The following is a 13,438-nucleotide window of genomic DNA, read 5'->3' as shown; positions in this document are numbered from 1 at the left end:
GCTTTAGCCAGAATGCTGAACTTTAGCAGTAAACCCAGGGGTGTCTTAATTCATTAAAAGGGTATCCCAACATTGAACTAAAGCTCGTTGTTCAATCCTAAGCTATAGAGAACTAGCTTTAGAGGTATGTGAACATCTGAATAACAAATTGATCTAATGAAAGATATTACACGATTGTTTTCTCCATACACGGAATGTTGGAAAACCCTCCGTGTTCAGTGCCTCACTCTCAAACCTGGCCTTGACTTCTGGAATGTAATAATGTATATAATTTCTTATTCATTTAAAATCTGTGAGTCAGGACACATTAGTGAGTTGTCCTATCAACACTGTTATTTGTTACCCATGTTTTAGACATTAGACTACCAAGGTGAAGATTATGGCAGTCCACCATACTGAAACCAAGTCCCATCTACTGAAAGGATAAATGTGTATGGAGATATTTGCACCATTAGTTACCTATAAATATGAAGGCTTGTTTCCTACAGAGTCAAGTTAGAGGGAATGGACAAGAAATACTTTGGATGTTTAATTAATGCTCCTGAGTCTTGTGTTTCGATCAAAAGATACATCAGATAAGACCAGTAGACGTTCACTGAATTTGTGTCACTTTCATTAATCTGATAAATAATCTGTGAAGGAAAACAGCTTATCAAGACGCCAGGTCACCACTAGCTTATCTGCATTATTTACCTTCATAATCGGTAACCTCCACTTCTTCCTCCTCTCTTTCCTCTTCTCTATAAACTGAAACACATACTCTTTCCTCTTCTTCTGAATAACTCCATTCCTCCTCTGCAGATACTTTAAAAGATAAGATTTACTTTAAATTCAGCCCGAATAGCCCATTGAAGTACTGATTATAACGATGTGTTCCCTATAGATGGGTAATGTTCTTCTATCTGCGTAGGGGGTGGTTTCACACTGCTTCTTCATTGCAAGAAGGAGAGAGCTGAGCTCAGGTGAGGGGACAGTACAGCGCAAGACTGAGAAGAATATTCAGATTATGCCCAAATGAGGCCACTTTCACAATTACCACATGTTCAGCACCCCACTCACCCTCTTAGAATGATTCAGGACCAATGTAGACACAAAACATTCAGTCTCAGAGGCCACAACAGACACTGATAAGAACAACTTCTAAAGTAAACTATGTGGTAAGAAGAAAAGACTTGGAGGAAACACATGCAAACTCATTTCTCCCCTCACTTCCGATTATATACCTTCGTGCCGCATGACCTCCACTCTTTGAGAAACTGCAACGGATGGTTTTTCTTCACCAACAAATCTTTTTTCTTCTACGACAGTTCTCTTAGAAACTTCAGCTTTAAGAAAGGATTAAAGTTGAAGCTTAAAAATCAAGAATCTTAACAATTTTCTCTCCCTAAAGTTTGGGGAAGATTTGCACAGTACACCACTTTCACTAGCAAATTACATAACTTATCACGAGTATATACACACAAAAATTCTATCCAAGAGAGACAAAGGGTCAGTACAAGAAGACACCAGATAGGAAAAAGAATCCACCCGCTGAAAGATTTTTGTCAGAGGCTTGTGACAAATCCTACCTCGGGGAGGAGGGGCTTTCTTAGCAGCAAGAACTGGCACGGGAACTTTCTCCTCAGGGACAGGTTTCTTAGGCAGAGCTGGTACTTTAAAAACATTGTGCACTTTTAGAACTTCAGTGTTATCTCATTGAAGACCATCACAAAACACAGATACACACTCACGATGCACATATATCACAAGACTAACAAAGTCATTGTTTGCCTAGGAACGTAATATTATAAAGATGGTTCTTGGAAAGATGGAGAGACAATACCTTTTGGTGGTGGAACTTCTTCCTCTTTCCAAGGAACAGGTCTTTTTTCTTCGGGAACTTTCTTCTTCGGTACTTCTGGCACTTAAAGGATAGTATTTGATTTTAAAATTCTCAGGAAGGCAAAGTAAATGAGCAACATAGAACTTGCAGGCCCATTAAAGAAGATATGCAATTAAAGAAGCTTGAAGGGAAGACAAGGTTATTTTGTGGAGATGGGATGAGGTTACCTGCTGGTGGTGGAGATTCCTCCCTTTCAGTGACGATAATTATTTTTTCTTCTGCAACAACCCTCTTCTGTACTTCAGGAACTTGAAAAGACATTAATTTTTAGAGTTAACTTTATATTTTCCAAAGTAGCTAATGGACAGTTATTTTGTAAGAAAGTAGGCAGGTGGACAGACACTTTTGTTGAATTCTTACACCATAAGACATTCATTTTGAATGAAACAAACTAAATTAGATAATTAAACACAGAAATGTTTTATACTCAAGACATAAAAACAGGGTTTCCTTACTGAGCAAGTCATTGTACCTTTAGCTGGTGGAGCTTCCTTTTTCTTTGCAACAGGAACAGGAATCTTTTCTTCAGGGACAGGTTTCCTGAGCACCTCTGGGACTTAAAGTTTTTAAAATAGAATGTTTGTTAGTTCAGCCATATGTCACTTTTATGAATGGATATAGGCACACACAAACAAATCTTTACGTAGTTTACTAATGTTATAGGCTTTCTATGCCTCGGCAAAATAATGCACAAAATTAAACTATAGTTTTCTAAAGGTCACATGTGGTAAATGTCCCAAGTAATGTTACAGAGGCATTTAGGCTATTAAAAATGAGTTATATACACAGAAGGATGTGCACAGAATTCATTCTTTCTTTATATATTGGTATGCTTTTGATAAAAACAAATTAGTTCAACATTGTAAAGCAATTATACTCCAGTAAAAATACCAGATTAGTCAGTAATTATATAAACAATATAGAGTGTGGATACAGTATATAGAAAAATTCCTTTACTCTTTGTATTGAGAAGTGGAATCCATAACAACAATGGGTATACTTTATCTAAGACTATCTTAGACTAAGATGTCATTAGAATGGTTGCATCTATATCATTATTATTTTTTTTGTATTTCTCTTCTGAATTTTTTTTTTTTTGGTGCACCTGCAGTGTCTATAAAACTCAGGAAACACTCTTTTGCTAGGGTAGCCCTCTCAGTATGACATCTGTGTGTCAGTGACTTTGGGGAGTTCTGTGTGCAAAATTTTGTGGGTATGTATATATGTGCTTTTCTCTAAGAGGCTCCATAGTTTTCAATAGGGTCTATGACCCAAAGAAGGTTTACAATGGGTTTAATTTACCTATTCTAAGTGTTGAATTTTTGAGTGGCTGATGTAGTTCTAACAGCATGCATTATCAGTGGTAATTTTTTCCATTTTAAATAAGATATGGGCAATTTTTTTGAACATCTGCACCTCTACACTCGCATTTGTAATATCTTGATGTAATTATACAGATACACATTGATACATGTATATATTATGTTATGTATACATGGGATGTTTATACATACATGTTACTAAGTGTATTTATTTTCATGTATAAATGAGACATGCCTCTGAGTCTCCTCCAGGAGTGACCAAGAGGCTTTGGTATTAGTACTGGTTTTAGTAATATAAGCTTTTCATTATAATCATATTTTATTTTCATATAATCATTATATTTTAATGATTAGATAATCAGAAATCATTCTTAAATCATTTGGTTAAAAAAAAGATCCTAAAGAAATAAAAACTCTAATTTGAAAAGATACGTGCACCCCAGCGTTTATAGCAGCATTATTTACAATTGACAAGATATAGAAGCGACCTAAGTGCCCATCAACAGACGAATGGATAAAGAAGTTGTGGTATATATTTACAATGGAATACTACTCAGCCATAAAGAAGAATGAAGTGCTGCCATTTGCAAATACATGGATGGACTTGGAGGGTATTATGCTAAATGAAATAAGTCAGAGAGCGACAAGTACTGTATAATATCACTTACATGTACAATCTAAAAAATACAACCAACTAGTGAACATAACAAAAAAGAAGCATACTCACAGATATAGAGAACAAGTTAGTGGTTACCAGTGGGGAGAGGTAAGTGGGGAGGAGAAGTAGGGGATTAAGAGGTACAAACTATTAGGTATAAAATAAGCTACAAGGATATATTGTACAACAGAATACAGTCAATATTCTATAATAACTATAAATGGAGTATAACCTTTAAAAATTGTGAATCACTATATTGTACACCTGTAAGTTATATAATATTGTGCAACAACTGTACTTCAATTTAAAAAAAAGAATAAAAGAAAAAGACCCAGAATTCTGAAACAGCCAAGAGTTTGAGAAAGAGAGAAGCAGATTTGATTAAGGAAGAAAATGGAAACACTGAGAAATCAGGCAAAAGAGAACACTTCTTAAATGTATGAGCCTGCTTTCTCCTAAGCTGGATGATACTGGATCTCTCTATAACTGACCAGATGTGTGCAGTTTGTTACTTCATTGCCTCTATAAAGTAGTGTCTTTTATCCCTAAAACCACCAAAACCAACCAAATCCAAAAATTAAAGCAAGAATTAGCACATTTGAATCCAAACATCCCTATATGAAAGGTCCCTTGACTCACTAATTAGATAATTGCAACATGTATGGCAAATGTCAACGTTCAGTTAATATCTCAAGAAACATGGTGAAAGTAAATGCCAAAAGTTGATGTTTCCAACTATTTAAGGGTAGGCATTATTGACTTTTCAGAAGAGTGGCAGTTCCCAGAAGCACTGTGTACATCTTTACCTCATTAACATTCAGTTCTGCCAAACACCCTCCTGTTAGTCTTTGTATCTTGTCATAACTCATGAAAGTTTTTTTTTTTTATTAAGAAAGAGTCACACAGTTGAGGGCTGAAAGAGTTTTTCCTAGAAACATGCCCTGTAGAAAATGAGTTTCACAAATATTTCTTCTTTCTCTAGGAGAGGGAAGATATTAAAAATTTAAGACAGCAGTTTGATATAGTTACTTTTGAAAAGTAACTTCTTTTAATGTTCAGTATCACAAATAATGTATGTGGAGTGTAGCCCTGGAAGCTGACAAATAAATGAAAAACACAAGGGGCATGTAAAAAACACAAAGTAGACAGCAGAGTAAGTACGAAGACTGTATAAAACAAAGCACTGGCATTTGGGGCAAAGGGTCAGCCTGTGATCAGTTCTGGTGTACCTTTGGGGGGAGCGGCAGGTTCCTTCTTAGGCACAGGAACTGGCTTTTTCTCCTCTGGCACAGGTTTCTTGGGAACTTCAGGAACTTTAAAGACACCATTGTTGAAACAATTGAGAACTCTAGCCTCCTTGTGAGACATTTAAGATTACATTAAATCATAAATCCTCAGTAAGAGTGAAAGAATTTAGGAAGTAATTTAATATCAAGCATGTAACTTGTGATGAAAATACATGCTAAATACATCAATACCATACAGACATTACATACATTACATGAAGCGGACAAAGACCCAATCAGCATGGTCTGGAGTCTAAAGTATTTCTGACATTTGTGTAACATATTACCACAAGTTAATGAAATCAACATACACAGAATTAAAATACATTACAAATGGTTTACAGATACTATCTCATTAACACACAGAGCCAATAGAAAAAGGTACAAGAAGACAGACATTAAGAAATTTTTTTCAAAAATACGATTCTACCTTTGGCTGGTAGGGGCTCCACCTTTTTAGGAAGGTGGGGAACAGGGACTACTTCCTCTGAGACTGGTTTCTTGGGTGGCTCAGGGACTTTAAAAAAAAAAAGGGTCGATTTTGAGAAATTGTTCATTTTGACAAGGCATATGTTGTTGCAAGACTTAAAGAGTAGACATTCTGGTTTTATACCAATTGAATGCAAGAAAATTACATGTTTATCAACGATTAAGGGCAATGAACTAGTGGCTAATTAGAAAATGTGACTGTTACTCATTTTTAACTGAAGGAACCTCCACTTTCCTAGGAACAGGTAGGAGCACCCCTTCCTCAGAGGTGCCAGTGCCTGTTCCTCAGACACCAGTTTTAGAAACTTTACTTTTATAAAGCCGCAGCATTAGAACAACTGCATTCAATTATCTTAAATAATTTTTGTATCCTAAATGTTTAACAATTTGACTGGGTGTAGGAGAGGGTCGGTGGAGGGAGGGGAGCCCTAATTTGTAGCCACTGCCAGTTTCCAAGTTCCAGCCACTGTGGTGGTGCAAATACATGCATCCTGGCTACCAACGATGATGTCATTGTCTCGGAGTTGGGAAGGGATGAGAAGTAGCACATAATTATCCAGTATTTCCACAACACAGAGGCAATCAACGTAACCTCAGAAACATAGATAATAGGAAAATAGTAATGAGTTTTGAGCATTTATTACCATAGTTTTAAATATAACTTATTTAATTTTATATAATTTAACTTTTAATCATGGAGGCGTTAAATGCTGGGTAGCAAAATTCCTGAAAATTTAACCATCAGCTCTGGTGAGTGGGTATGAGCTGGCTCCAGGACACTGTATTTCTTTTCTTAATAGATTTAATTAATTAATTAATTAATTATTGGCTGTGTTGGGTCTTTGTTGCTGCACACAGGCTTTCTCTAGCTGGGGCGAGCGGGGGCTACTCTTCGTTGTGGTGCGTGGGCTTCTCATTGTGGTGGCTTCTCCTGTTGCAGAGCACGGGCTCTAGGTGCATGGGCTTCAGTAGCTGTGGCTCGCGGGCTCTAGAGCGCAGGCTCAGTAGTTGTGGCGCATGGGCTTAGTTGCTCCGTGGCATGTGGGATCTTCCCGGACCAGGGCTTGAACCCGTGATCCCCTGCACTGGCAGGCGGATGCTTAACCACTGCGCCACCAGGGAAGCCCCCAGGACACTATTTCTTTTTCTAAACAGGTGGCCACTAGATTGTAAGCTCCATGAAGCAGGGAACAGAGCCTCCAGGAATTGTCATTCCTCTCTCCAATACCCTCCTCATGGTCTTCTCATCTCCCTATGATGTCATCTGCACATAGTGGCTAAAGGTCTGTGGACTGCGACTAAATTTATTATTTAATATTAACATATTCAGATATTTACTTTGGAACTTTTGAAAGATTTTAAACTTAGAATAAATCACTAATACCTTTAGGTGGAGGCTCAATCTTTTTGGAAACAGCAACGTGAATTTTCTCTTCGGTAACAGTTTTCTTTTGTACCTCAGGGACTTTAAAAAATGTACATTTTAGTTCCTGGTATGCCATACTATGGGTGGTATTGCAATTTACAAAGAATATTGAAATACAAATTAAAACAGACAAATGTGAAATGAAAAAGATGACAAATATTCACAAGGAGACAGAGATATCTACATAATCACAAATTAGATAAGAAGAGGGATAAAAATCCGTCTGAAGCCCTTCCATTTGAGCCCCATATTCAAATTTGCCTTATACCTGTGACTGACACTTCTTCCTCCTCTGTGTGAGAAGCAAAGAACATCTTTTCTTCTGAAATAACCATCTTCTTTGTATGTACAGCAGGTACTTTAAAGAGAGTATTTCACATTAGTATTTCTTTTTCCAGTTCAAGACATCAGATCAAATACATGGCTTGTTTAGACACAGAATTAGTGGGTTAATATGATAGCTTGAGAATAAATTCAGTATTGACAAGAAAACAAATCATGTTTTGATCTATAGGGACAAACAATCCATGCAGCCTTTATCAAACATTATTAAATGGGAATCAAATAGACACAACTTCTTCACACGTGATGTGGTGCTTTCCCAAATCCATTAGGGTTTATTCATATAATTGAGGGGATGAGGAATATTATATGGAATGGAATGCATGGCACAATAAAGTTAGAAGACTACTGATTAAACACAAACCCTTCTTTAATTAAAAAAAATTATGTAATTTTAAAGTGATACTAAAAACAAAGATAATGTTATTATTTACTTAAATTATATAAATGTGCAGCATAAAATGTATATAATATATATAATATGTCTTTATTTTGGTGATTTCAGATTTGTGAGTTGTTCAGTAATATATGTATACATATTCATACACATAAATAAAAATGTTTAAAACGTGTAGCTGAAAGACAAAGATGTATACCTTTCACTTCAATAACTTCTTCCTGCACTGGAGTCCGAGAAGGTTTTTGTGGAACAATCTTCTTTGAAACTTCGGGTACTTAAAAATATGTACAAATATATTTGTATTGTGAAGAATATTGCTTTGCACAAAATTTTAAAATATCTTAGTTTAGATGACTATATAAATAACATGTGACTATATATCAGTAAACAATTACTTGTGTACATGGTACGAGAAATGTTTTAAATGATAATACCTTTGGTGACTTGAACTTCTTCCATTCTTCGAGAAGTCTTTTCAATTTTTTCAACTACGGGCTTCTTTACAACTGCAAGCATTTTAAAAAAATTGCAGTACTTTTAGAATTTCTATTAAAATAGTCTGTCTCTTTTTCTCTCAATTTTTAAAGAGAGACAAGTTTGTTGCAGTGAACTTTAAGTACAAGCCTCTGTACTTCAAGTATTTTGGTTATTTTTTATATTTACCACAACAATATTTTATCATCATTTTACGTTTGAATTAAATGAAGTAGGTAGATATTCTTAGAAAAAAAATCACTGATACAATGAAGCTTCCAGAAGAAGTTGTGCCTATTGGATTGAACTGGTGATTCATACATTTTTGCCCAGCAAGCCATGATAATGACATCGATGATGTGATCTATTTAAATAATTCCAATTACATACCTTTAGGAGGTGGTACTTCTTTCTTTTCCAGTACTTTTGCTGGAATTTTCCTCTCACGTGATTCTTTAACAAAAACACAGTAATAAGGGATGCTTGAATAGGTTAAGTTCTAATAGACTGTATCAATTGGCAAATGATATAAGTTAAGAATCATATACAACTGTGTAAATGATTGTATTTGGGATCTTTATTGCTAACAGGATTACTCATGCTGGATTTAGAAGCAGGGTCAAGCAGAGATGCAGTGAGGCAGTGAAACTAAAACTTGAACCTCTGCATTAGAAAAGAGCACTTGGAATTCAGTCTTAGTAATACGATTAAATGATTCAACTTACAATATCAAAGCATGAAAGTAACTCTGAAGACAATGATGCTTTTAAAGATTCTAAAGATTTCTAACTTTAAAAAATGGAAATCGTCATTTCATCTATTTCATATCCATTGCACATCAGGTTAATAACCTTGAAACTATAAAGAACTGAGCAAAAAATGAGGAAAAGAGAAAAAAGTCACTCAATTAATACATACCTTCATAAGCCTCCTTTTGAACTTGGATGACTTCTCTTTCTTGGTAAGTCTCCTCCCACTCTTCCTCCCCTTCCTCATAACCTTCTTCCCTTTCATAGTATTCTTGCCCTTCTTCAAAATCTTCTTCCCATTCCTCATGAACTTCCCTTTTAGCTTCTACCTGGGTCTCTTCATACTCTTCATCCGGTTCCCCATAGTAAGGCTCTTCATATGGCTCCGTGTATGGTTCTACCTCTAGTTCGTCATAAGGTTCTTCCAAAGATTCTATGTAAACTTTCTTCTCCTCATAGACTGCTTGCTTTTTCTCATACACAGCTTCTTTTTCTTTCTGAACCTCTTTCTTTCTGGTTATGGTCATTATTTTCACTTCTTCAGCCTTGGAGGATACATCAATCACTTCAGGAGCTAAAATAAATAAATTAATTAATTTAAAAAGATAATATTAGCATGTTAATTATATCCATACAATTACTTCACGAAATGAAAGTCTATGTAGTCAAGCAATATCAGTATCTGAGATCTCAGCCTTATATTGATCATTTACGTTTTCTTTGTGTTGGTTCTGTTTAAATTTTTGTTGATTATGGAACACAGTCAGCAGGGTCAAGAGACACTCTACTCTTAATCTGAGGATTTTTCTGGTGTGAACAAAATGGCATTCAGTAACTATTATCAAATGAACACATCATCCATTGTTTCATGGGAGCTCCAGTTTGTAAAACCCTTAGTTTTTTTTCCCCCATGGAATATCTTAATATTTGATCATTTTGTGGAATTTATTTCTAATATTTCTGTAGTTACTTAAATTCCAAACTATTCTTTCAAAAACAGTACTAATTTTAAAGCTATATTTTTGACTATCGAATATAACTTTTTAGTCAATTTGATAAAGACAATATTTAAAGTCATGTAACCAAATCAATTAGTTGCTTTCATATGACAACTTTAAAAATATTAAGGCTAACATTATTCATATGATCCTTAACATTTGTGTTAGCTACAGTTGAAACAATAAGGGATCCCCTCTCTTTCTAGGCCTCACCATTTCTTTCCCTGAGTCCACTGCACTGAGGCTGCATAAACATTTGCCTGGGTTTTTCTTTCCTGGAATTCGACCAGTATGAAGTAGCCATCATTTCCACTGCTAATTTTACTGTAGCAGAGGAGACTCTACAACTTTATAATAAGTTGGAAGCCTAATACATAAAATAAGAATACAACGCAGAGATGCAAATCTCAGAAATAAATAGAATAAAATGTTTCATTTACCTTCTGCTGGAATTAAGGCAGTAGGAGGTGGGGGCTTCTTGGCAACCTCTGGAACTTTGAAAACATAAAATACATGTTTATCTTTAGACTATAAGTTTTTTAATGCTTACTAATCCTGTATACCCTTGTTAGCCATTTGTATGATCTGTGACTACTACCCATATACAAAATGCTTTTATAAGATCCAAATTTAGCTCACCAAAAATGCTACGCAATGCCATGTTAACGAAAATGCAGGAAGGCTGAAATTTTATTCTACTTTATGTTGATTTAAAACAATTTAAATTAACATGAAACATAAAGAGAATATTTGGTATGTCTGATGCTAAAAATAATGCATGTTTAATTTTTTCAGTGATTAACAATAAAGTTTGGGAAATAGCCATGCTTTTTTGAGATTCTTCTTATTCTATAACATCTCACAAATGACCACAAAAAAAAGTCTCAGTGAATCGTGCCCTATGCTCCCGGATTCTCCTTTTTTTAGGAGGTTGCTGTACTTTAATCTTAGCCAGATGGATAAAACTATTTGCTTAAATTTAGTTATCCCATCTTTTTCCTAAAAATTTTCCAGGATATAATAAAAATTTAAAGTAACTAAATTGATCCCCCTGCAAAAAGTGTTTTACTTTTCCCTGCAAGTATTGACATTTAGCTCAGGTGAACCAGGAAGGGTGCTGAGTTGGGCTGGAGTGGCCACTTAAAATTAGTGACCTTCTGTTGGTGTGACTTCTGTTGGTGTGACTTGATCAAGACCAGCTGTTGGACCAGAGGGCAGTACCTTCTTTAAATCACTATCCAGAGATAATGAGAACTCTCTGGTGTTGCCATTGGGTGCCATGGGTAGACATAGGCACAGGAGGATAGAGGAGGAAAAAAAGGGGAAAAGAAAGAAAGTTGAGAGAGAAAGTGAGGACTGAATCAAAGAAGAGGGTAAGTGTGAGTAAAGGAAGAGGTACAATTTTGTGAATTCACACTCTTAACCTTCCTCTATCTTCCACTATTTGGGATTTAAAATTTTTAACCAAGAGAAAAGCAGTAAGACTGAATTTTGATTAATTATAATACCTTTAGGTGCTGGTGCCTCTTCTTTGGGCTTTGCGACAACTTTTTTAGCATCTTTCTTCACAGCTTTTTTGGTCACTAAAAAATGAGATGTCAGATGTAAATTTTACTAAAATATTGTCATGAAACTGGGAAGTTTATTGAAAAAATTTTAAAATTAATTTAATTAATTAATTTTTGGCCGCATTGGGTCTTCATTGCTGTGCAAAGGCTTTCTCTAGTTGTGGTGCTCGGGCTTCTCCTTGCGGTGGCTTCTCTTATTGAGGAGCACGGGCTCTAGGCCCACGGGCTCAGTAGTTGTAGCACACGGGCATAATTGCTCCGCAGTATGTGGGATCTTCCAGGACCAGGGATTGAACCCGTGTCCCCTGCATTGGCAGGCAGATTCTTAACCACTGCACCACAAGGTAAGTCCTGAAATATTTTTTTTTAATATGTTTTGATGGTAACAAGAGATTCTGCACATTATTGCAAGGTATCTGTTTCAGAAAGATCTTGGACTACAAAGCAGAACCATTTTTTTGGAGGGAGATAGAATATGAAGGGTGATCTTACATCTTCACTGATTTTATGCCTGCTTAAAGTTTTCAAACATCTAGAGTAGACCCAAGTGATATCATAAATAGCAGAGGTACAGCTTTTCATCTTCATTTCACTTAGGTAAGAACACTTTATAGTTTTCAGGAAAAAGAATTAACAAGTGAATTAGTAAAATTAAAGTCCCACCTATGCTATATTGCGGAAGTTTTGTCATTTCTGACATTATACCTTGATCCTGGCCCCTGATCGTAACTTGATTATGGCTCCTAGTATTCATGAATAAATAACACTTTTGAATTTTTAAAATATGATTTAATTTCTCAAGTTTCCCAGTGGGCACTCAAACTTAAGTCATGTTGACACTAACACTCAAATCATAAATCATTCATTAAGACAAATTATTATTTCTGACAACAAATATAAGTGGAAATCTATTTTATGATTTTTGATTCTTATTCATTTTTGCTATCATAAGTAGGTGAAATATAGTTAATTATGTTCATATAAATTATAAAAATGCTTTTCTTTGTTATTGAGATTGTAGTAGTCATAAAACTGGAAGTGCTTTTTGTTTTTTTTTTAACTGAATTTCCCCTGAGGCTGGCTGAAAACTAGCTCAAGCTTTTGACACCAATTGTAGTAGATATTAGGGAACTAGCATGTCAAACCATGGAAACTACTACAGTAATGGTGGCTTGGCTTTCGAAAAATGTGACTTTGACATGCAGAATTTTTTCCTGATGATGCTGGGAGAATTCTGACAGCAATTCTGAACTCCCCAGAACTCTAGAAAGTCCCAGGCAGTCTGTTGACTGATTAGTTGAGCAGTTTGGGGGCACAAATGGTACAGTTTATCTACTGAAATATCTGAGAAGGACAATTTCCTGGCTCACTCATGAGTTTATTGGAGAGCTCTTTCCTTAGCTTAAAAAAAAAAATCAAAGATATTCTAAATCATATTTTTATAACAAAATAGTGAATTTTAGCGTAGTTAACAGTGTAACTGGGAAAAAACACAATCTATAATTTTAAATCTGACTATACACTAGTATTTTTTATTTCTATAAGCTTCACTAGAATTTGACTGTATTATTTTATTGCTTTATGTAGTAGTTAGGAAAATATGAAATGTGAAATCAGTTTGCCATTAATGCTTAAGTGATTCCTTTAAAATAAAATATTTTAATATTAAGCATCATATTTGTTTTTTTTCTGATGATTTTCAGACTTTAAGGCACATGTCTTACATATTTAGTTAATACTTAAGAGCATATAATTTACATTTTGAAAGGCAATTCAAACTGCTGACCACTAGAGGGCCAACATGTTGCATTAAACAACATTTTCCAGGTCTGTAATAGTTCTAT

General features: G+C 35.2%; 1 protein-coding gene across 1 annotated transcript in view; it reads right to left on the bottom strand.

Annotated features, from left to right (window-relative positions):
• The window catches only part of TTN (titin), a 277,274-nt gene that overhangs the window by 150,493 nt on the left and 113,343 nt on the right, over nucleotides 1–13,438 (bottom strand). The window contains exons 110-125 of the mRNA XM_027126990.1: nucleotides 11,535–11,609; nucleotides 10,467–10,514; nucleotides 9,198–9,602; nucleotides 8,670–8,732; nucleotides 8,240–8,311; nucleotides 8,002–8,079; nucleotides 7,332–7,421; nucleotides 7,022–7,102; nucleotides 5,579–5,665; nucleotides 5,092–5,175; nucleotides 2,355–2,438; nucleotides 2,050–2,130; nucleotides 1,823–1,903; nucleotides 1,569–1,652; nucleotides 1,224–1,325; nucleotides 694–804 (exon numbers count right to left, since the gene is read on the bottom strand). Coding sequence (XP_026982791.1) covers nucleotides 694–804; nucleotides 1,224–1,325; nucleotides 1,569–1,652; nucleotides 1,823–1,903; nucleotides 2,050–2,130; nucleotides 2,355–2,438; nucleotides 5,092–5,175; nucleotides 5,579–5,665; nucleotides 7,022–7,102; nucleotides 7,332–7,421; nucleotides 8,002–8,079; nucleotides 8,240–8,311; nucleotides 8,670–8,732; nucleotides 9,198–9,602; nucleotides 10,467–10,514; nucleotides 11,535–11,609 — 1,626 coding nt within the window. The remainder of the gene's footprint in view (nucleotides 1–693; nucleotides 805–1,223; nucleotides 1,326–1,568; nucleotides 1,653–1,822; nucleotides 1,904–2,049; nucleotides 2,131–2,354; nucleotides 2,439–5,091; nucleotides 5,176–5,578; nucleotides 5,666–7,021; nucleotides 7,103–7,331; nucleotides 7,422–8,001; nucleotides 8,080–8,239; nucleotides 8,312–8,669; nucleotides 8,733–9,197; nucleotides 9,603–10,466; nucleotides 10,515–11,534; nucleotides 11,610–13,438) is intronic.

This window comes from Aethalodelphis obliquidens, unplaced genomic scaffold (genome assembly GCF_003676395.1).
Source record: "Aethalodelphis obliquidens isolate GAN/ISIS:26980383/991018 unplaced genomic scaffold, ASM367639v1 scaffold2, whole genome shotgun sequence".
Classification (NCBI taxonomy): domain Eukaryota; kingdom Metazoa; phylum Chordata; class Mammalia; order Artiodactyla; family Delphinidae; genus Aethalodelphis; species Aethalodelphis obliquidens.
The sequence above is the reverse complement of the archived record's forward strand: the minus strand, read 5'-3'. Positions and strand labels throughout refer to the sequence as shown.